This window comes from Rousettus aegyptiacus, unplaced genomic scaffold (genome assembly GCF_014176215.1).
Source record: "Rousettus aegyptiacus isolate mRouAeg1 unplaced genomic scaffold, mRouAeg1.p scaffold_m13_p_10, whole genome shotgun sequence".
Lineage (NCBI taxonomy): Eukaryota > Metazoa > Chordata > Mammalia > Chiroptera > Pteropodidae > Rousettus > Rousettus aegyptiacus.
The window spans coordinates 73,653,714-73,675,154 of NW_023416285.1; the positions used below are offsets into that span (position 1 = coordinate 73,653,714).

The 21,441-nt window shown below is 34.8% G+C and overlaps 1 protein-coding gene and 1 pseudogene across 2 annotated transcripts in view; one reads left to right on the plus strand and one right to left on the minus strand.

Annotated features, from left to right (window-relative positions):
• SMIM14 (small integral membrane protein 14) overlaps positions 1 to 21,441 on the plus strand; it is a 65,602-nt gene that overhangs the window by 29,814 nt on the left and 14,347 nt on the right. For both annotated transcript variants that reach the window (XM_016119956.2, XM_036228036.1), the window contains exon 3: positions 21,048 to 21,096. In XM_016119956.2, coding sequence (XP_015975442.1) covers positions 21,048 to 21,096 — 49 coding nt within the window. The remainder of the gene's footprint in view (positions 1 to 21,047; positions 21,097 to 21,441) is intronic.
• LOC118608925 lies at positions 20,178 to 20,296 on the minus strand (annotated as a pseudogene).

Consider the following 21,441-nt stretch of genomic DNA (forward strand, 5'->3'; position numbering starts at 1 on the left):
AGATGATTGGATAAAGAAATTATGGTTCAAATATACAATGGAATATTACTCAGCCATTAAAAAAAAATGAAATCCGACCATTTGCAAGGACATGAATGGAGCTACAGGTTCTTTTGCTGAGTGAAATAAGTCAGAGAAAGATAAATAGCATATGATTTCACTTATATGCAGAATCTGTGGAATAAAAAAACAAACTAATCAAAAACAGACTCACAAATATAGTGTACAGTTTGGTGATGGACAGAGGGGAGGGGAATTGGGGGGGCTAGGAGAATGGGGTGAAAGGTAAAAGAAGTACAAATTAGTAGTCGATAGTTGGTCATGGGGATGGGGAGCACGGCAGAGGGAATGCAGTTAGCATTAATATGATGGCTAGGTGGAGGGCCAGGGGAGGGAGGAAGCAATTGGGAGGATCATTTTATGAACTATAGAGATGCCTAACCAATGTACTGTTACTTGTAACTAATTTAAATAACTGAATTTTTAAAAATGAAGTATAATCTTCCCTTAATTTAAATGCTAAAGTGCAGTTATATTCTTTGATAATTCAGTGTCAAGTAGAACCATCCAAAAATAATTTTTTTTTTCTTCTTTGAATTGGACTTAGATTACAAGCTCATGTTTTTACTTATGTGAATATGTGGCAGGACATGTGAAAGTCATGTGGGACACTGGCCAGTAACAAAAATCTGCTTCTCACATATTCTGGATGCCATAGTACTGACATTTGAGAACCTTTGAATGGGAGGAGAATAGGGTTAAAAAAAAGGAAACTGAAATTAGCTTATAAAGCAGGCAAGAAAAAAGAAGAGAAAAATGGTTAATGGAAAGCGTAGAGTAAAATGTTATGGGTGACTAGGTTACATTCCCCTGTTAGAAGAGAGAGAATGGAGTTTAAAAATGTTGTTTAGAGTTTTTAAATGCTGTTTACAAGGGAGACAAACACTGAAAACAAAATATCGTAGATAAATGATAAAGGAGTGGGGAAAAGCTCCCTCAAAAGAATGTGATACTCTAAATCTCACACACAGTATAATTCAAAGCTAAAACAATTAAATGGAACACAGGAATTATATTGACCAAAAAAAAAAAAAAGCATCAAAAAGATATAAACCTTTATGTCCTGAAACAGAATGCAAAAACTACTAGAAATATTAGAAGCATGTTTCAAAAGTATATGAGAAATGTTAGTGAAAGTCATAGAGATGCCTTTGCAGCTTATAGGGTGTATGTAGGTCAGTGTAATATGTTTGTTAGCACATAGAGGAATTTTGAAAAGATAAACCTGAGACTCATACCAATAGTTACATTGAGGAGAGTTTGACATGAGTCTAGGCACTATTTTAAGCCCGCAGAAGCATCTCATGTAGATTTTCCTTTTACAAATGAGGAAACTTAGATACAGAAAAGTTAAGTTACTTTTCCCAGGTGTTGGAGCTGATTAGAGAGTAGCTGAGGCATTTTCAGAGCTAAACCCTGAGTTTAGCTCTAGGCCCTGTGCTATTTCTTTAGTACTTATGTTCTACTCCACTGCCTGCTGATCTCCTTCAGGTATCTCAGAAAGCACTTTACCTGAAATCAAGGGGGCAGTAGAGGGATAGGAGAAAGCAGGAGAGACTCTTCAAATACTTTTACATTTCAAAACTGAATGCATTAACTATTCAAGTAATGAAATTAAAACTTTTTAAGCATCTTCAAAGGTTATTAAAAGCAATAGAGTTTTATACAAAAATTTGTAATTACAGAGTTTTTTCACTGGAGAATAAAATTTTTGAATGTACTATTACATGATATGAAAATAAAATACTATATTCGATGATATTTAGCTTTTCAATAATTCTGAGACTTTCTTCAGTTTCTAAACTGGTAGTTTTTATTTTCTCATCAGAATATAAAATATATATATATTTTTTATATATGTATGATATATAATTTGTATGTCTCCTAAAGGATTTATGGATACAAATAGCAGTTCAGACTCTACTACTGCCTCATCAGTACTTACGTATGTTTCGATTGCTTAACTGCTAAGCTGTACCAGTACAAAGAATATAAATCTGATTTTTCATTTTATTGTTTATCTGCAGTTGGACTTTAAAGCAAATGACTGTATCTCTGACTATTGTTACAGGAGCATTTTTAAATGATACATTATAAGTAGTATTTAAGTTCATAGTTGATAAGACTGCAGAACAAAGAATGACCATTTTGGGGTGCTCATGACAAAGCTTTACTTCTCTTGGCATGTCTCCTTTCAATGATTTAATTACATTATTGAATTATATAAGTGTTAGACTGTTTTTAATGCAATTGTATTTTTCCAGGTGCATGTATGTTTCTATTTGTCTTGGGAATGTTTAGAAACATTAACAATGGAGGTATTATCTTGGCATTACAAATATTTTTCTTGTCCTAGTCTAATTCTAATTAGAACTTTAATGCTTTACTTGTTAAATACTGGCTAATAGGACTCAGAGAGGTGGATAGGAATATACATGTTTCCTTGAATTGAAAACAGACACCAATATGGGAATATGCCCAGTGATAAATAAGGAGTGTTAGTAATGTTATAGTAGAATACTACTATATATGTAGAAAAATTCCAACATAAAACCATAATCTAATTAATCTTAATTCTTCTAAGTTGTCTAGTATTCTTTTTGTGTATGTGCACACCTTGTCTGAGGTTAGTATTCTTCAAAGAAAAAAAAGATATTTCCCTATAACTAACATATCTAGTTTTGTTTTAAACCACTCATTTCCTTACAACCATAAAAATTGCTTGGAAAGGGACATTTATTGATTCCCATTGAAGCCATTTGCAGAATTATTCTGGCATCACTTACTTCAGCTCCTTTGCCATCTCCTTCTGTTCTCCTTGAGCAGCTCTTTCTTGGTATGTAGTTTCTTCTATAATGATGGGAGTTTCAGAAAGAGAACAGATTAATTTAGAAATGTCAACTTGGATAGGCTCTGTGTTTTTCCTGTTCTCCGTTGTAACCTAATATTTGGAATGCAGATAATCCTTTTTTGTTTGTTGAGCTCTGTATTTCAGCTAGGCAGTGTAATCAAAACGTCTATATCTTTAATTTACTTAAATTTGTTTCCGTATTGAAGTACTATAAACATGTGATCTGGGAGGTCCTTGGTCAGATTCCTATTTATAGGCCTAAAGGCCCTGTAAATTGTGACTAATATTTGCTATACTTAAATTAGTCATGTTCAGACCTGTTAGCTTTTTCCTGGAAGAAAAGTACATGGGCCTGAAATTTTTCTTGAGAACCCTTTCTATTCAACAAATACATCTACTACTGTCTTTTCCTATTTATTTTAATTTTGTAAAATATTTATTGATGTAAATAATACACGAATATGTTCTTCTGAAAAAACAATTGATCAATACATTGAAAGTTAAGACTAAACTCCTTGGTCACTTCTCCAAATCTGGCTTATTCCCTGCTTCTCTAGATGAATTTGGTGTGCATCTTCCCAGACTTTCTTACAAATATATATTTAGATACTATAGTATATATGTATATAAGGACATATGTATTTTCTCCGATTTAATAATATTTAACATTTTTCATGTTGCTACAAAGCCTTTTTTAACATATGATCGACTTTTGGGCTTTATTTTAGTCAATAAAGGAAAACTTTTTGTATGTATTTCTTTCATATCTTAATTCTTCTTATTAACACTATCATCCAGGAACTGAGAAGACTAGATAGTCCTCCTATGATTAGTGGTACAGTTGATTTTACCAATTAGGAAGCCAGTTTGTTTTATTTTAAAAATAAAATAACCATTGCATGTCCTCATGGCATAAAATTTAATCAATATTAAGTGTAGAAAGGGAAAAGCAAAAATCTTCTGTATTCTTCAACTCCATGTTGCCACTTTACTGAATATAAACTATTACCAGTTTCTTTTATGTTGTTCCAGTTTTTGTGGCTGTATAAAAAATTATTCCAAAACTTAATGGCATAAAACTCCTGTTTATTAAGTTGACAAACTTTGTGTCTAGAATTAATATGGAGCACTGTAGAGATAGCTTATCTGCTGCACAATGTTTGGATTCTTAGCTGGGAAACTCAGGCTGCAAGCAGGAAACATCTGGAGACTTGCTCACTCACTGTCTGGCAGTTGATGCTGTTGGGTGGCTGAAACCTTAACTAGTACTATCAGCTAGAATACCTACATATGGTCTTTTCATGTGGCTGCTTGGCTTCCTCACAGCATGGTGGGTTGGTTCCAAGGGCAAACGTCTATCCTAAGAGAGGATGGGGGAAGGAGAGAACCAGGCAGCAGCCACATGCTTTTTAGGAACTAGCCTAAAGAAGTCACATACATACAACACTTCTGCTAAACTCTTGGTTATAGCAGTCACGAGCCTACTCTCATGTTCTAGAGAAAGGGAAAATACACACCATCTCCTGATCAGGAGTGGCAAGATTCTGAAAGAGCATGTGTGACTGGAAATACTGCTGTGGCTGTTTTTAGAAAACACAATCTGCCATGTACATCTTTCTGAAATTGGTTTACATAGAAGAGATAATAGTTCATATACATATGTGCAACTTGGTTTTTTCACTTTACATATTAACACTGTCTTAGTTCAGGCAGCTAAAACAGTACTACAGACTGGGTGGCTTATAAGCAGAAATTTATCACAGTTCTGGAGAGTAGGAGTTCACAATCAGGGTGCATGGTTGGGTTCTGGTGGGAGCCCTCTTCTGGGTTGCAGACAACCATTTTCTCATATCCTTTCACAGGGGAGACAGAGCAAGAGAACATTCTTGGGCCTTTTTTATAAAAGCAAGAATCCCACTCATGAGGACTCCACTCTTATGACCTATCACCTCTGAAAAGCCCCACCTCCTAACTCCCATCACATTGGGAGTTAGGACTTCATAAGAATTTTGAGAAGACCCAAATTTTTTCAGTCCAAAACAGCAAATGAAAGGTAGCATCATTTTTGGATTTTTGTCTCGTGTGTGTGTGTATTTGCCTTTTCTTTTAATAACACATGTAATATGTGACTATCTGAATTACGAATACATGAAGTAATATAGAAATATAGGACAAAATGTCAAAGTCTCCCTTTCTCTTGTCCTCCCCTTCCCCCACTCACCTATCCCACCTCATGATCACTATCGCTTGCCTGGCCAGTCACAAATCTGTGCATTTATATATTATTATATGTAATCAAAATAGACTGTACCAGAAGGGTATAGCATATAAATTGTACTACTGTCTCATTAGTAGCCATAAATTATGTGATAATTTTTGGTTCAAGAAATGAAAGTCAAACTTCAGATGGTATTTGGTAGGTTTGGGGAAAGTACATGCATATCATTTGGGCAAAGTAGCCCAACCTATTAGTGTTAGACATATAAAAAGTATTTTCAAGATATTCAGACTTGCCTTTAACTTAATTATTTGACATTTTGAGGCTTAAATGTACATGGATTATTGTGGTCCTTCAAAATTATTTTTGTTAATATTGTAGGAAACTGTGGAGATGCTACTTAGTCATTAAGAACTAAATGTAATCAGAATATTAGGTTCTAGCTGGTCTTGCAGTCGAAACACTGGACTTCTGCAGTGGGTTGATTATATAGAAATACTTGAATGTGCTTTGTTTATCTTTTGTCATTTCTTTAAATTTCCCCTCCTGTAATTTGGCAGTGTATACCAAAACTTAAAATGTACATACCTTTGTTATAGCAGTTCTTCTATTCCTTATCCTAATGAGATTAATGAAATAAAAATGTATTTATAGGAACAGTTGCCACAGCATTGTTTTTCATATACAAATTTGGAAATGGTAGAATTAAATGGAATACTATGCAGTATTAAAATTTATGTAAGCCGAGTTTTGCATTAAAGGATTTGTGACTAGGTGTTGAGTATGGCAAAAAGATAGCAAAATAACATGAAGAATGTCCTATTTTGTAAAATTGTGTGTACATACATATGTATTACAAAAATATATATCTAGAGCACATTTAATCCAAATGTTAACAGAATGGTTATCATTAGATTGGATGGGGTTTTTGTCCATTTTGTTCACTGCTCTATTCCTAAGTACTAGAAACAGCAACATCAGAACGTGGGAAATACTTTTTTAATGGGACTTTATGTTTTTATTTTCCATGGTAGGCTCTACTATATCTTCTGATCCGTTATGTAGACTCACTGTTGATATGGCTGTTTCCTAAACCTCAAATTGGAACCCATGACCTGACATAGATAACATAGTTAGAATACTTTAAACTGGGCACACCTGTTTCACATCTTCATTTTCAATAATAGCTTGCCCTTAAGCTGGCAAGGAATTGAGTTGTTGCAAATAATGTTGATATATCTAATTCCCCTGAGGAACTGGGGAAAAATTGCCTCTTAAAATATGAAAACCTTACTTTAACAAAATGCATATAGAAGGCACTCATTTAAATATTGGTCAAAGAAGTGAATACTTTTATGTATTTATGTTCTGAGGAAAGCAGCAGGAATCTTACTGCTCAGAGATTTTCAAGCCAACCTTCAGTGAGGTGTGTGAGGTTTGATCTTTGAGGATTTTGACCACTGGTTTAGCCATTGATTTGAAATTACTTTTTGTTGTTGGTTTTGATGTTTAGTTAAAAAAAAAAAAAAACAGTAGTGATAATTTTGAGCAGGTTTATTTGCACAGACAAGTAGGACTCCCCTCCACCCCCAACCCCCTTTCCTGCATCTAGTGTGTCCTTTTGGGATTTGGTTTCTGTGCCCTAGAAGTAAAATGTTTCACATATGGATAACCACATAATAAATGTAACAATTTACTCAGAACTCTGGAGGCCGGGAATTCATTCTTCCTCATTTGTGAATCTTTTCTCTCTCTCTTTCTTTTCTTTTCTTTTTTCTTTTCTTCTTTCTTTCTTTCTTTCTTTCTTTCTTTCTTTCTTTCTTTCTTTCTTTCTTTCTTTCTTTCTTTCTTTCGGTGGTGGTTGGGGGAGGGAGTTAAAATTTTAAATGTGAAACACAAACTTAGTATCAAGGAATACTGAATTATAACTTAGTTAATGATGGACCAGTACTACACATGACAGGAATATATAACAAGTTACTTGCTTTTTTCATATTCAAAAAGAATCTTCTTATTCCTCTTTTTTTTCTATTATGAAGTATTTGCTATAAAGGAGCCAGTTGAATAAAAGTTGTGAGGCAAGCAAGAGCAACCCTGTAAGACACTGTAAACAAAAGTATAATAGTAAATGTTAGGTCTTTAGAGGCTACTCTTCTTCCAGCATACCTTACAATAAGTGCTGATTATATCTAGAAAACACAAATTTAAATTAAAGTTACCAAGGAAAATCTGGGAATCAAGTCTCCTCCCCCACAGTCCCCCCAGTGTGTGTGTGTGTGTGTGTGTGTGTGTGTGTGTGTGTGTGTGTGTGTGTTGTGTGTATTTTAATTCTAAGTGGTGACCAGTGTAATTTGGAGGTACAGGTCTTTTTCTACCTTCATATTCTAAAAAATAAATGGTAGAAATTATAATGATAAAGCAGCCTGCATAAAAACAAACAAACAAACAAACAAAAACAAGATAATCCAATTTAGGTTCTGGTTAGAAAGTAAAGAGACAAATCGTATAAAACTTCCGCTGTTAAACAGGAAAATCTACTTGTTAATAGGGAAAGAACTTAAATGTCTGAATTTTAAAGGCAAAATTGTATTATGAAGTATATAGAGAAAAATGCCACAATATAAATAACAATATTCAAGTCTAAAATAAAAAAGGCAGAGATCTTTAAGGTTTTTCCTTCTAAGCAGAAAGGCCAAAATAAGGAATAAGGTTGGAGGGTGGAAAATCTTGCTTGTTAGGAAGCACTGGGGTTTTGTTAATGCATGCTCTTAAATTAAGCACATAATAATAGCGAGAATATTGCTATGATCTGAAAAATCCTATAGGTCATGAACTGAGTTCTTTATATACATTATATATTTAATTATATATATTTATATTATTGAATCCACATAATGATCTTAAGGTTCATAATAGGTTGTATTTATCTATTTTATAGTTTGAAACTCTGCCTTAGAAAGTAACAGAGACAGAATTTGAACTTTGATACCTCTAACTTTAAAGCTTCTGTGTTTAACCACTGTTCTGTATCACACTTTACCAGTCCACAGGCAGTTCCTATTCAGGGGAAAGAAGGGCACCTCCAATATACATGAGGTTCTTGAGTGGACATAGACAAATAGCAGATAAGTTCTTGTTTAGGTACTTATTTAGCTCAGGCTGCTATACCAAAATGCCACAGACTAGGTAGCTTAAATGACAGACATTTATTTCTCAGAGTTCTGGAGGCTGTGGTGTCCAAGATCAAGGTGCTGGCAGATTGGCTGTCTGGTGATGGCCCTCTTCTTGGTTTGCACACAGCTGCCTTGTTGCTGTATCCCCAGGTGGCACAGAGAGAATGAGGACTCTGGTCTCTTCTTCTTATAAGGGCACTTTACCCTAATGACCTCATCTAAACCTAATTACCTTCCAAAGGCCCTGCCTCCAAACACTATCACATTGTGGATTAGGGCTCAACATATGAATTGGGGGGATGGGGCATGAACATTCAGTCCACAGCAGGTACGTTTTGATAACTCCTAAGAGAGACTTTCTGTTCTTTGTAATGTTTTTCAAAGAATTTTTCCAAGGTAAGAGTCTTCATAGAAGTTACATATATCTGGTTTTTGTTTTTGAAATCTTCTCCTTGATCTACATTTTCCCCACAAGCCTCTGAGAGCCAAGATTTTTTAATTAAGCTTCTTGGATATTCTAATAGACTATTTTAGTTTCTATAATTTTCCCTAATATGAAATTTCTATATCAAGACTCTTCTATTCTTTTAACCTCTGTTTTCTGCCATTTCCCACAATGAAGAAACACATTTATTTTACTCATACTGTGTTGATTCTGTGATTTTGAAGCTAACTCACCTCAAGAACTTTCCATGACCATCTTAGGTAGATGGGGAGATCTAAATTTACTTTTAATTCTTTCCTGGGATCCTAGGATCAGTGTTAACGTGAATGTTTACTTGAACAGCAACTGTGGGCTGTAGATTGTCCACATATGATTCCCTCCTCCACCATAATACAGAAAATATTTAAAGTTCTATGAATCCATCCTATAAGTACTGGCATGCCTATTTCCTTCACATATTATCCTTGGTTTTCTTTTAATTATGTTTGTTTTCACAATTTTTTTCCTATTGAAATAGCCAAAATCATCATCAGTAGTATCACTGTATTTTCCAAATAAGTCAAGAAAAAACAGATGCTTGTCACTTAGGCCTCTCTGTTTAAATATTTCCATCAAAACTGAGATTTTTTACTAAATATATGGCTTTTTAATTCTGTAAAGACTGTAATTTACCTATCATAGGTGTTTGAATCTGCCATACTGAATACACATTCTCACACACTGGTTTGGAAAAGAACACTAAATCCTGGGCTAGGAATTTGGCCCTGATACTTTGGCACCTCATTATTCAGAGCCTGCAGCATTACCTATTTGCGAACATGAAGAATGTAGCCACCTATGGAAGACCAGCCATAAGAGCAGAATTGAACCCCAGCTCTTGGTGGAATGTCCTAGAGTTCACTGTCGCTTGGGCTAGAAACGAAATGCTTCGCTCACCCAGACTCCCGGTGAATGATGTTTTTCTCATTCTTGGTTGGTTTGCAAACTGGAAATACAACTAGGCAATACACAGAGTATTCCAAAGAAGAAAGAAAAGCTATGAGTTGTGGTAGTAAAATTACATTCTTAAGAATCAGCCCTGCATTCTTAGCTTCTAGATTAGTTCATATGGTAATCCTCTAGATGACAGGCGGTCTGGATATGTGAACACATTCTTTCTTTAGTCCTTTAGGAGTAACAGAGAATTATCTGGAGGTTTGATGTATATCTGGGCATTGACACAGGACTGAAATGTTCAAAAATTTTAAGTTCCTAGGCTAGTTAAAACCACAGAATTGTTTCTTCATATTTCAGCCTACTTGATTTTAGTAATTTAGCAGCTCGACTATAGTAACTTCATTTTATTTCTGTATTCTTCAGAACCAATATAGCTTCTGCATTAAACTGATATAATTTCTCTATTTACCATTTTTATGTGAGTTGATTAATTTTCTAGATCCATATAGCAGAACAAATTGTACATTACTGTTTTTTGTTTATTTGTTTGTTTATTTGTTTAAATCGGTATCCTTCTGGCGATACCTAAAGGAAGAGAGATCTCTTTTAGTGCTGAAGGAAAACATTGGCTGTGTTGGTCTTAGAGACTTTTAAGTAACTACACCTATGAACAGTTTCACTTTACCCTGAATTTACTTCAGTTCAATTGTACAGTACATCAACTTATTGGAGTATTTTGTAACCATTTAAAATTGTGTTTGAAAGAATGGTTCATGCTGATTATATATTACCCAAAATTATGATGCAAGATTTTGTACACTATATAGTAGAAAGGAATTGTGATAAGAATTTAGACTTTGAAGTTAGTACTAGAGATGTTAGTTAACCTCCCCCAAACTCAAGTTTCTTCAAGGGTAAAATAGGAACAACAGCACCTGCCTCCTGCCAGTGGTTGTGAGGATTAAATAAGTTAAAGTTCTTAGTATACTACCTACCACATACAAGTTCCCAGTAAATATTTGTTATAATAATTGTAATCATGCGAAAGTATGCATACTTAAACACTAGAAAAGAATATCTAATAATGATAATTAGGGCACTGAGTTAATCCACATTAATTTGTAATTCTATAATGTATAATGTTTTTATAATATAATATATAATGTAAATTTTTAATTTAAAAAGTAATGTATGTACATTTTAACATTGTTAAAATATATTTGTATTTAAATATATCTCAAATATTATATAATGAGAAAGTATTCCTATTCCACACTGATAATACATAGATATTTGTTATATAGTGACATGTCTTAGAGTTGGAAGCAGTCACACAAATGAGATTAACATCAAATGTGACAATTGGAGCACATTATAAAGAGCATTTGGTTGACTAAATACAACAGCTAAGTAACATGTCTCATATGCCGAAGCCACATTGGCTTTGTGGTTTCTCATCACCAACTGACTGGTGCCTTTTCACCTACAGACCTTTCCTAGTTGTTTGCTCTGGATGGAATGCTCATTTCTTTGATTTTTACTATCTGTGTAGGTAGTCCTTTATGTGTTGCTGCTTCTGTCTGCCAAGTGGCTACTTGACTGGCACTATATCCTGCCATTTATTTTGTTGTCTGACATTTTTATATGTTTGTTAATTGTCTGATTTCCCCCATAAGACTGGTCCACAAGAGTAGAAATTTTGTCTTGTTCACACCATATTCCCAATACCTGGAGAAACATAGTAGGCATTCAATATGTAAATATTTTGCATGAATAAATGAGTAAATGATTGTTGCATAACTAGACATAACTAATGAGCATCTCACATTTCTAAATGAACATTTTTATAAATCCACATAAAAGTATTTGTTTTTTTTTTGTTATCCCATGGTATTTCCTAGATGTCTTTAACCAGTGCCATTATCAGCAGTATTCAGTGATTTAAGGGCCAGATCATTAATATTTTAGGCTTGGAACTTATATGACAACTACTCAACTGAGCTGTTGTAATGAAAGCATTATGTAAATGAATGGGTGTGGCTATGTTCAGTAAAGCTCTGAAAATAGGTCTGTAGGCTGCAGGTTGTATTTTGGTGACCCCTGCTGTAGATCACAAACCCACTACAAGGGTGTGGGGTGAAATGCAGATCTGGATTGTCATGGAGGAGAAACAAAAAAGCACAATGAGCATCTGGTAGACCTATATTGGAAAGGAGGATGGCACTGGTGGATGCATAAAGAAGGAGACTAGAGCTAGTACTATGGCCCTACATGTAAGTAGATTTGTGAGAAAATAAATGTACAAAAATTTTTGGTCTTTTCACATGGAAATCATGTTATTTAAAGATATCATTGAGCCACAGATAGCCAGCAACCTTAAGTCAGACCTTAAGACAAAGGCAGCACCTCAAATAGAGCTATAGCCAAAAACCACATTACACAATATACAATGAACTGATAATTGTTGGTAATATAGATCGCAGCTGTAAATTTGGGGATATGCTATATTATTGCTAACAATTAAACTCCAGACAATCAATTGAGTAGGAAAGTTATTTTGTATCTATTTGATATCTTAAGTGATTAAATATTTCTTGTTTAATCCAAGGACCTTTTTACCTAATCTTTTTTTTGTTTTACATTCTCTCCAATGCTACTTCGATGTGGAGGAGTAATACAGAAAGATATATATGCTTACAAAAATGTAAGGACATTTCTGGAGAGAGTCACACAAAAAAACCTGAGTGCTAGGAGGCTGAAGGACAGGAAAGAATGGGAGATTTACTTTGCATAGAATATCCTTTTGTAGTTTTTTGTTGTTGTTGTTTTCATTACTTTTTTAAAAATTAACTTTATTGGGGTAACATTAGTTAATACAATTTTATAATTTTCAGGTGTACATTATAATTTGACATCTGTATATTCTATTGTGTGTTTACCATCCAAAGTCCAATTTCCTTCAGCTACCATGTATTTGATCCACTTTACCCACTTCACCCTCCCCCTAAACCCTATATTTGACTCCCTTTAACCATCTACCTTCTCCTCACCCTCTAATAACCACTAGTCTATTGTCTATGCCCATGAGTCTCTGTTTGTTTGTCCTGTTCATTTGTTGCTTTTAGGTTTATATCCCACATATAAGTGATATCATGTGATTTTCAATGTTTTCTTTCATGCTTAGCATGATTATCTCGAGGTCCATCCATATTGTTGCAAATGGTAGTATTTCATCTCTTATGGCTGAGTAATATTCCATTGTATGTATGTACCACAGCTTCTTTAACCAGTCATCTATCATAGGACACTTCAGTTGCTTCCATGCCCTGGCCACTGTGAATAGTGCTGCTATGAACATCAGTGTGCAAATATCTTTTAGGATATGGGTTTTCAAGTCTGAGGTAAATACCCAGTAGAGGGATTGCTGGATCATGTGGTAGATCAATTATAAGGTTTTTGAAGAACCTCCATACTATTTTCTATAGTGGCTGTACCAATTCGGAGTCCCACAAGCAGTGCTTGAGGGTTCCTAGTTCTCCGCACCCCCTCCAACACTTGCTATTATTTGTCCTGTTGCTTATAGCTATTCTAACAGGTATGAGGTGGCATCTTATTGTGGTTTTGATTTTCATTTCCCTAATAGCTAGCGATGTTGAGCATCTTTCCATATATTTGTTGGCCATTCATATGTCCTCTAGGAAGAAGTGTCTGTTCAGGTCCTCTGCCCATTTTTTGATTGGGTCCTTTGTTTTTTTGTTGTTATTGAGTTGTATGAGATCTTTGTATATTTTGGATATTAGGCCCTTATCGGAGGCATTGCTTACAAACATATTTTTCCATTCAGATGGTTGTCTCTTTACCTTGTTGATGGTTTCTTTTGCTGAGCAGAAGCTTTTAGTTTAATCTAGTCCCATTCATTTATTTTTGCTTTTACTTCCCTTGCCATTGAGGTCAAATTCATAAAATCCTCTTTAAGTCCAAGGTCCTTGAGTTTAGTTCTTATGCTTTCTTCTATGCATTTTATTGTTTCAGGTCTTATAATCAGGTCCTTAATCCATTTTGAGTTAATTTTGATGTGTGGTGATAGACAACAATCTAGTTTCATTATATTGCAGGTGGCTTCCCAGTTTTCCCAGCACCACTTATTGAAAAGGCTTTTCTTTCTCCTCTGTATGTTTAAGGCTTTTTTGTCGAAAATTATTTGCCCATATAAACATGGATTTATTTCTGGTCTCTTGGTTCTGTTCACTGGTCCGAATGTCTGTTTTGTTTACAATACCATGCCGTTGTGATTACTGTCACTTTGTAGTATAATTTGAAGTCTGGCAGAGTGCTGCCTCCAGCCTCGTTCTCTTTTTCTCGGATGGCTTTGGCAATTCAGGGTCTTTTGTGCTTTCATACAAATCTAATGATATTCAATTCTATTTCTTTAAAAAGTGCCAATGGGATTTTGATGGGGATTAAATTAAATCTGTATAATGCTTTAGGTAATAAGGTCATTTTAACTATGTCGATTCTTCCAATCCAAGAACACGGAATATCTTTCCATTTCTTTGTATCTTCTTCGATTTCTTTTAACAAGGTATATAGTTTTGATTATATAGGTCCTTCACATGTTTCATTAAATTTGTTCCTAGGTATTTTATTGTTTTTGTCGCAAATGCAAAAGGAATTATTTTTTCCACTTCTTTTTCTGACACTTTGTTATTAGAGTATAGAAACGCCATGGATTTTTGCACGTCGACTTGGTATCCAGAGACTTTACTGTATTTGCTTTTGTTTCTAGTAGTGTTCTTGTGGAGTCTTTAGGGTTTTCTATATAGAGAATCATGTCATCTGCAAATAGTGACAGTTTGACTTCTTTGTTTCCTATTTAAATGCCTTTTATATCTTTCTCTTCTCTGACTGCACTTGCTAGGACCGCCAATATTATACAGAATAACAGTGGCGATAGTGGACAGCCTTGCCTTGTTCCTGATCTTAGAGGGTTGGGTTTTGTTTTTCACTATTAAGATAATGTTGGTTAAGGGTTTGTCATATATGGCCTTTATTTTGTTAAGGTACTTGCCTTCTATACCGATTTTGTTAAGTGTTTTGATCACAAATGGCTGCTGTATCTTGTCGAAGGTTTTTTCTGCATCTGTTGATATGATCATACGATTCTTATTTTTTAATTCATTTATGTAGTGTATCATAGTGATCAATTTGTGTATGTTGAACCATCCCTGTGCCCCTGAGATGAAGCCCACTCGATTGTGGTGTATAATCTTTTTAACATGTTGCTGTATTCGGATTGCTAGTATCTTATTTAGGATTTTTGCATCAGTGTTCATGAGAGATACTGGTGTGTAGTTTTCTTTTTTTGTGTTATCTTTACCAGGTTCTGGTATCAGGGTAATATTGGCTTCATAAAATGAGTTGGGAAGTATTGCCTCCCCTTCGATTTTTTAGAAGAGTTTGAGGAAAATAGGTATTAAATCTTTTTTGAATGTTTGTTAGAATTCACTGGTGAAGCCATCTGGTCCTGGACTTTTACTTTTGGATAGATTTTTGATGATTCTTTCAATTTCCGTACTGCTGATCGGTCTATTTAGATTTTCCAGTTCTTCTTGATTCAGTCTAGGAAGGTTGTATTTTTCTAAGTACTGGTCCATTTCTTCTAGGTTATTAGATTTGATGTTATGTACTTTTTCATAGCATTCTTGTATGATCCTTTGTATTTCTGAGATTTCAGTTGTAGTTTTTCCTCCTTCATCCCTGATATTGTTTCTTTGCGTATTTTCTCATTTTTCTTTAGTGAGTCTAGCCAGGGGTTTGTCAATGTTATTAACCTTCTCAAAGAAGCAGCTCTTTGTTGCATTTATTTTTTCTATTGGTTTCGTTGTTTTCAGTTTCATTTATTTCTGTTCTAATTTTGATTATTTCTGTCCTTCTGCTGACTTTAGGCTTCACTTGTTCTTCCTTTTCTAGTTTTTTAAGATGAAGCTTGTTTATTTGGGTTTGTTCTTGTTTTTGTAGATAGGCCTGTAGTGATATCAACTTTCCTCTTATGACCGCTTTTGCTTTATCCCAAAAGTTCTGATATGTTGTACTATCATTATCATCCGTTTCTATGTATCTCTTCATCTCTCTTTTTATTTCTTCTCTGATCCAGTTATTTTTCAGTAGCATATTGTTTAATCTCCATGTATCTTTGGTTCTTCCTGCTTTCTTTTTGCATTCAATCTCTAGTTTCAAAGCATTATGATCAGAGCATATGGTTGGTATGATTTCAACCCTCTTATATTTGTCGAGGCTATCTCTGTGTCCCAGTGTGTGGTCAATTCTTGAGAATGTTTCATGTACACTGGAGAAGAATGTATAAGCTGTTTTGGAACGGAAGGCTCTGTAAATGTCAGTTATGTCCAGTTTGGTCTAATGTGTCATTTAAGGGTGTTATTTCCTTATTGATTTTCTGTGACGATCTGTCCATATCTGACAGTGGGGTATTTAGGTCCCCTACTTTGATAGTGTTTTGGTCTGTTTCTCCCTTTAGTTCTGTTAGTAATTGCTGTACATATTTTGGGGCTCCCTGATTGGGAGCATAGATGTTAATAAGTGTTATATGTCTTGGTGCATGATTCCCTTTATCATTATGATGTGTCCCTCAGTATTTTTCTATACCTTTTTTATCTTGAAGTCTATTTCGTCCGATATTAGTACCGCTACTCCTGCTTTTCTCTGAATGTCATTTGCTCGGAATATCATTTTCTACCCTCTCACTTTGAGTCTATATTTGTCTTTGGAGCCGACATGTATCTCCTGGAGGCAGCATATGGTTGGATTTTGTTTTTTGATCCAATCTGCAACTCTGTGCCTTTTTATTGGTGAGTTCTGTCCATTTACATTAGGGGTGATTATTGAAATATGAGGTCTTCTGATAGCCATTTTATCTTTTGCTTTCTGGTAGCTCTGTGTTTCCATTGGTTCCTTGTCCTTGTGTTTCTGTTTTCTTTATTTTGGTTGGCTTTTGTGGGTTTTGCCTCTGTTTCTTCTTATTTTATGTTATGTACTTCAGTTCTGAATCTTTGGTGTGTGGTTACGACTATGTAAAGGATATTTATATACAGTCATCCATTTTTTTCTGTACATGCCTTATCTCCATTCCCACTTGCGAATTTGGATCTTTGAATCCTGTTTTCAGTCATTGTTATCGCAAGTTTTCTCTCTATATGCTGAACGTTCATAACTATCTTGCCATAGCAATTTTTTTCTTCTTATTTAAGCTTATAATCCCTTGCTCTTAGTAAGGGGTTCCCCTCCTCTGTTTCTATTTGCCTGATTGTCACTTTACTCCTATTTATGGTTTTTTTTTTTTCCCATTTTGTTTTAGGTGAGCCGACCCCTTTTAGTATTTCCTGTAGTTGAGGCCTCATAGTGGAGAATTCCCTCAATTTTTTTATGTCTGAGAAGGTCTTAATTTTTCCTTCATATCTAAAGGATATGGGCTGGTAGTTCTTTCACTTACTAGTTTAAATATATGATTCCATTTCTTTCTTGCTTGTAAAGTTTGTGCAGATACGTCTGATGATAATCTAATGGGTTTTCCTTTATAAATTACCATTTTCTTTTCTCTGGCTGCCCTGGGAGTTCTGTCTTTGTTGCTGATTTTAGATAATTGTATCACAATGTGTCTTGGTGAAGGCCTTTTTTGGTTTGAGATAATTGGGCATTCTGTTGACTTTTTGAATTGTAAGCTCCAGCTCATTTGTTAGGATTGGGAGATTCTTATCTGCTGTTTGTCTGAAATGCTTTGTAGTCCCTGTAGTCCCTGCCTTCAATAATGCTCATTATTCTTATTTTTTCTCTCCTGATGGTATCAGCTAATTCTTGAATTTCTCTTTCATTATTTTTCATTGTTTGGTTTCTCTGTTCTTCCTTCTGATTTATTTGTAGATTTCTGTCTTCAATATCACCGATCCTTTCCTCTATTTGGTCAACTCTATTTCCCAAGCTTGCTATTTCATTTTTCATCTCTTGCAGTGTTTTCTTCATCTTCAGAAGTTCTATATGGTTCTTTTTGAGGGTTTCATTCTTTTTGCTCTGCTCATCTAATTGTTTTTTCATTTCCTGAAATTGTCAATATGTCTCGTTTGGGAATTCACTGAGTTTTTTTTCAGAAATACCACCCTGAATTCTCTGTGATTTAAATTGCATATTTCTATGTCTGTAAGCTTATTTTCTGGAGATTTTTTCTCTTTCTTTCTGAGATGCCTTGTCACCTTGGTTGTTCAGGTGATAAATGAACTATTTCTCTGCCTGGGCATTAATGGAAATGTATTCTGCTTTTTTACATTAAAGAAGATTTATTATATAAAGATCTGTCTCCTAGCATGTTATAAAGAAGGCGCTTTTGGTGTCCAATAGGTGGTGTCTAAGGTTCTCGGATCTTTGCTTTATATAAAGCCTTAAGAATGCCTTTTTATTTTCCGATAGATATTTAATCACACTCACTACACTCAGTCCCTGTCAGTATTAGCAACAGTTTCGGTAGCGTTTGCTCAGATTCTTTTGGAACTCCACGGTGTTCAGTCTCAGAGGGTATGGGATGAGGGCCCCTCTGGATTGGGGTTTGGGGGCTGTGTCTCAGCCTCGGTTTTGCAACCACGGCCAGTAAAAATCAACTTTTATTTTTCTGCCGTCCCGCTTATCTGCCTTCTGCCATGGTGAGTGGGCCCTGCTGCCGGCTGAGGGGAGCTCACAGTTTTCCCAGGCAGGGCTGCTTAGGGAACTTGCTGCTGCTTCTCCCCTTCCTGTCCTCCTACAAGTAGCTTTGGGGACTATGAGAGGCGGCTTTTTTGTTTCTCCCAGTCCACTGCCTGACACTCAGGGTTCTGACCTGTAGTAGGTCTTAAGTGCAAAACCCATGCTCAGATGTGCTAGTGTGCAGTTTGGGTGTTTTTTGTTGAATTTTAGATATTCACCTTATTGTTGTTTCAAGAGGAGAGCACTGGGGATGTCTCTCTCTCTCTGCCATGTTTCCACAGTCCTTTTGTACTTTTGAACTTTGTATTGTGTATACATATTACTTATTGGGAAAAAATAAACTGAAAATCTATGCTTATTAAGTGCTTCATGAGGTCTTTTTTGTGACTAAGGGTCTAGTAGTCTTTAATTAATGTAGAATGTGTATTTTTTTTTACATTGTTATTAACTATGCTGTACATTACAGCTCTGTGACTTCTTCATTTTATAACTGGAAGTTTTTACCTTTTGTCCCCCTTCACCTATTTTACATACCCCTGACCTCCCTGCCTCCGGCAACCATCAATCTGTTCTCTATATCCATGAGCTCAGGTTTTTGTTTTTAGATTCCACATGTAAGTGAGATCATACAGTATTTATTTTTTCCGTGTGTTGTATTTCACTTAGCATAATGCCCTCTAGGTCAATCTGTGTTTTTGCAAATGGCAAGATTCATTCTTTTTCATGGCTGAATAATATTCCATTGTGTATATATACCACATCTTCTTTATCCATTCATCCATAGATAGACATCTAGGTTGTTTCCATTTTTCAGTTATTGTGAATAATGCTACAATGAACATGGGGGGCAGTTGGGATATTTTTTTGATTTAATATTTTTGTTTTCAGATAAATATTCAGATGTAGAATTACTGACTCATATTGGTAGCTCTATTTTTAGTACTCTATACTGTTTTCCATAGTGGCTGCACCAATTTACAATACCACCAACAGTGCATAAGAGTTCCCTTCACATCCTCACCAACACTTGTTGTTTGTTGTCTTTTTAATAATATCCATAGAATGTATAATTTTAAGAGGTTTTGGATTGATTCATATTTAGAAAGCATTAACATACAGTGTATTTTTACATTTATTAAGAGCTGTTTTCCCATTCTAATTCAGTAGGATTGCTGTTAGTGGATTGCAAGCTGGGTCATCTTAGAAAACTGTTTACAAAATGATTTGTTTAGTTGTTAATTCCAATAATTGTTTAGATGAGAGGTCATAATTAGTGTGGCATAGTAATAATATCTAATGTTTCTTGGATTGTTACTGTATGTAGTTCACATGCATTATCTATTTTAACACTCACTAGTTTTCTGATTTAGATAATATTATCCTCATCTTAACAGAAGAGGAAACTAAAGCTTAGAGGTGTTAAAGAACTTACCCAAGGTTTTGAAATTCTAGAAAGTTGCAGAACCAGACTTTAAAGCAAGATCTGGCTTTCTGCAGAGCTCATACTTAACTAGCTAAGCACTGTACTCTGTAGTTGCTTCCCCAAACAATTGCAAGTTATGAGACAGGTGTTATAATAAAGTAATGAGGCTGAATTGAAAAGTTGCATGCTCCTTTTTGTCTTTATTGCATAGTCATCTCTATTTTAAGATGTTTTTTTTTTTTTTTTAAAGCAAGGCAACCCTTGGTTGACCTCACAGATTGCAAGGACCTTGTCAGCTTACAGTTCCTTATTTTTTTTATTTTTTACGCCTACAGCACCTGATCTTCCTAGGTGGTCTCCCATCCAAGTACTAACCAGGCCTGACCCTGCTTGACTTCTGAGGTCAGACGGGATTGGGCATGTTCAGGGTAGCATAGGTGTAGACTCTATTTTAAGATTTATGAGATTGTTATTTCTCAATATCATAAAAGTCCTCAGCAAAGGACTTTTCATAATATTCCTAATATGTATGTTTATTGCTAGGTTTTTTCTTTTTAAAATTTATAATCACATGATTCCAATATTAGTTTATGTAAAAAGATAGGCATTGGAAACTTTAATTCCCATCTTTGTCAGAGCCTACTTGACTCCTCCATCCCACCCTTCACCCTGTGGTATTCATTTTTATTAGTTCTTCTTTATCCAACCATTATTTATACAGAGATAATCAAAAAGGAAAAAAAATGTGTTCCCCTCTTTTAAAAGTGTATTTCCTACAAATAGGATCTGTTTTTTTTTTTCTCCATCCGCTTTAGTTGTCAATGAGAAAAAAAAATCTTATAAACAAATTCACTTCCTTTCTAGTCGTTCTCCTTTACAGTATAGTGCTTTTCCTTTGGGAAGTCTAATATATGGCAGCAGGAGTTTCTGTCACAGGTGATTTTTTAAAAAATTCTTTAATTTAATTAGGTGAACTGCAGTAGATCACAGTATATTTGAAAATTATTATGAGTAGGAAAAATCCCCCCAAACTGAAGAACAGCCTCTCAGTATGTTCTGTGTTTATATCTGATTTTGAAGGTACGATATATACTCTAGTAGTGTTCTTAAAAAACAAAACATGATCTTTTTAGTAAATAGTGTTCATTTTTGGTCAAGTCTAATGTCTAACTTTCCTTTCTTTTTATTCATTGTAGTTAAGGCAGTCCCAGTCCTACTGCACAGACACAGAATGTCTTCAGGAGTGTAAGTAATGGTGGGACAGGAGGAGGCTTGGCTTTGGGGGCAGAATTAGAGGTCACATAACTATGAATATTTGTCAGATATTCTTATTGTCTTCTCTTTAAGGAATTGTTTCTCAGTAATGTATTTCCTACTAAATATTTAATTTTTTATCTTAAAAAATTGTGGAGTATTTTTTGGCTTCAAAAACAAACTCTGTTCATTGAAGAAAATTATTAAAATAACAGAGAAGAAAAAAAGAAAAGGAAAAACTTCCAGAATACGAAAAGATAACCCCTGTTGACAAACTTGGTATAAGCCCTTCCAGACCTTTTTCTTGACAAATATATGTGTAATGGGGCACTTTTT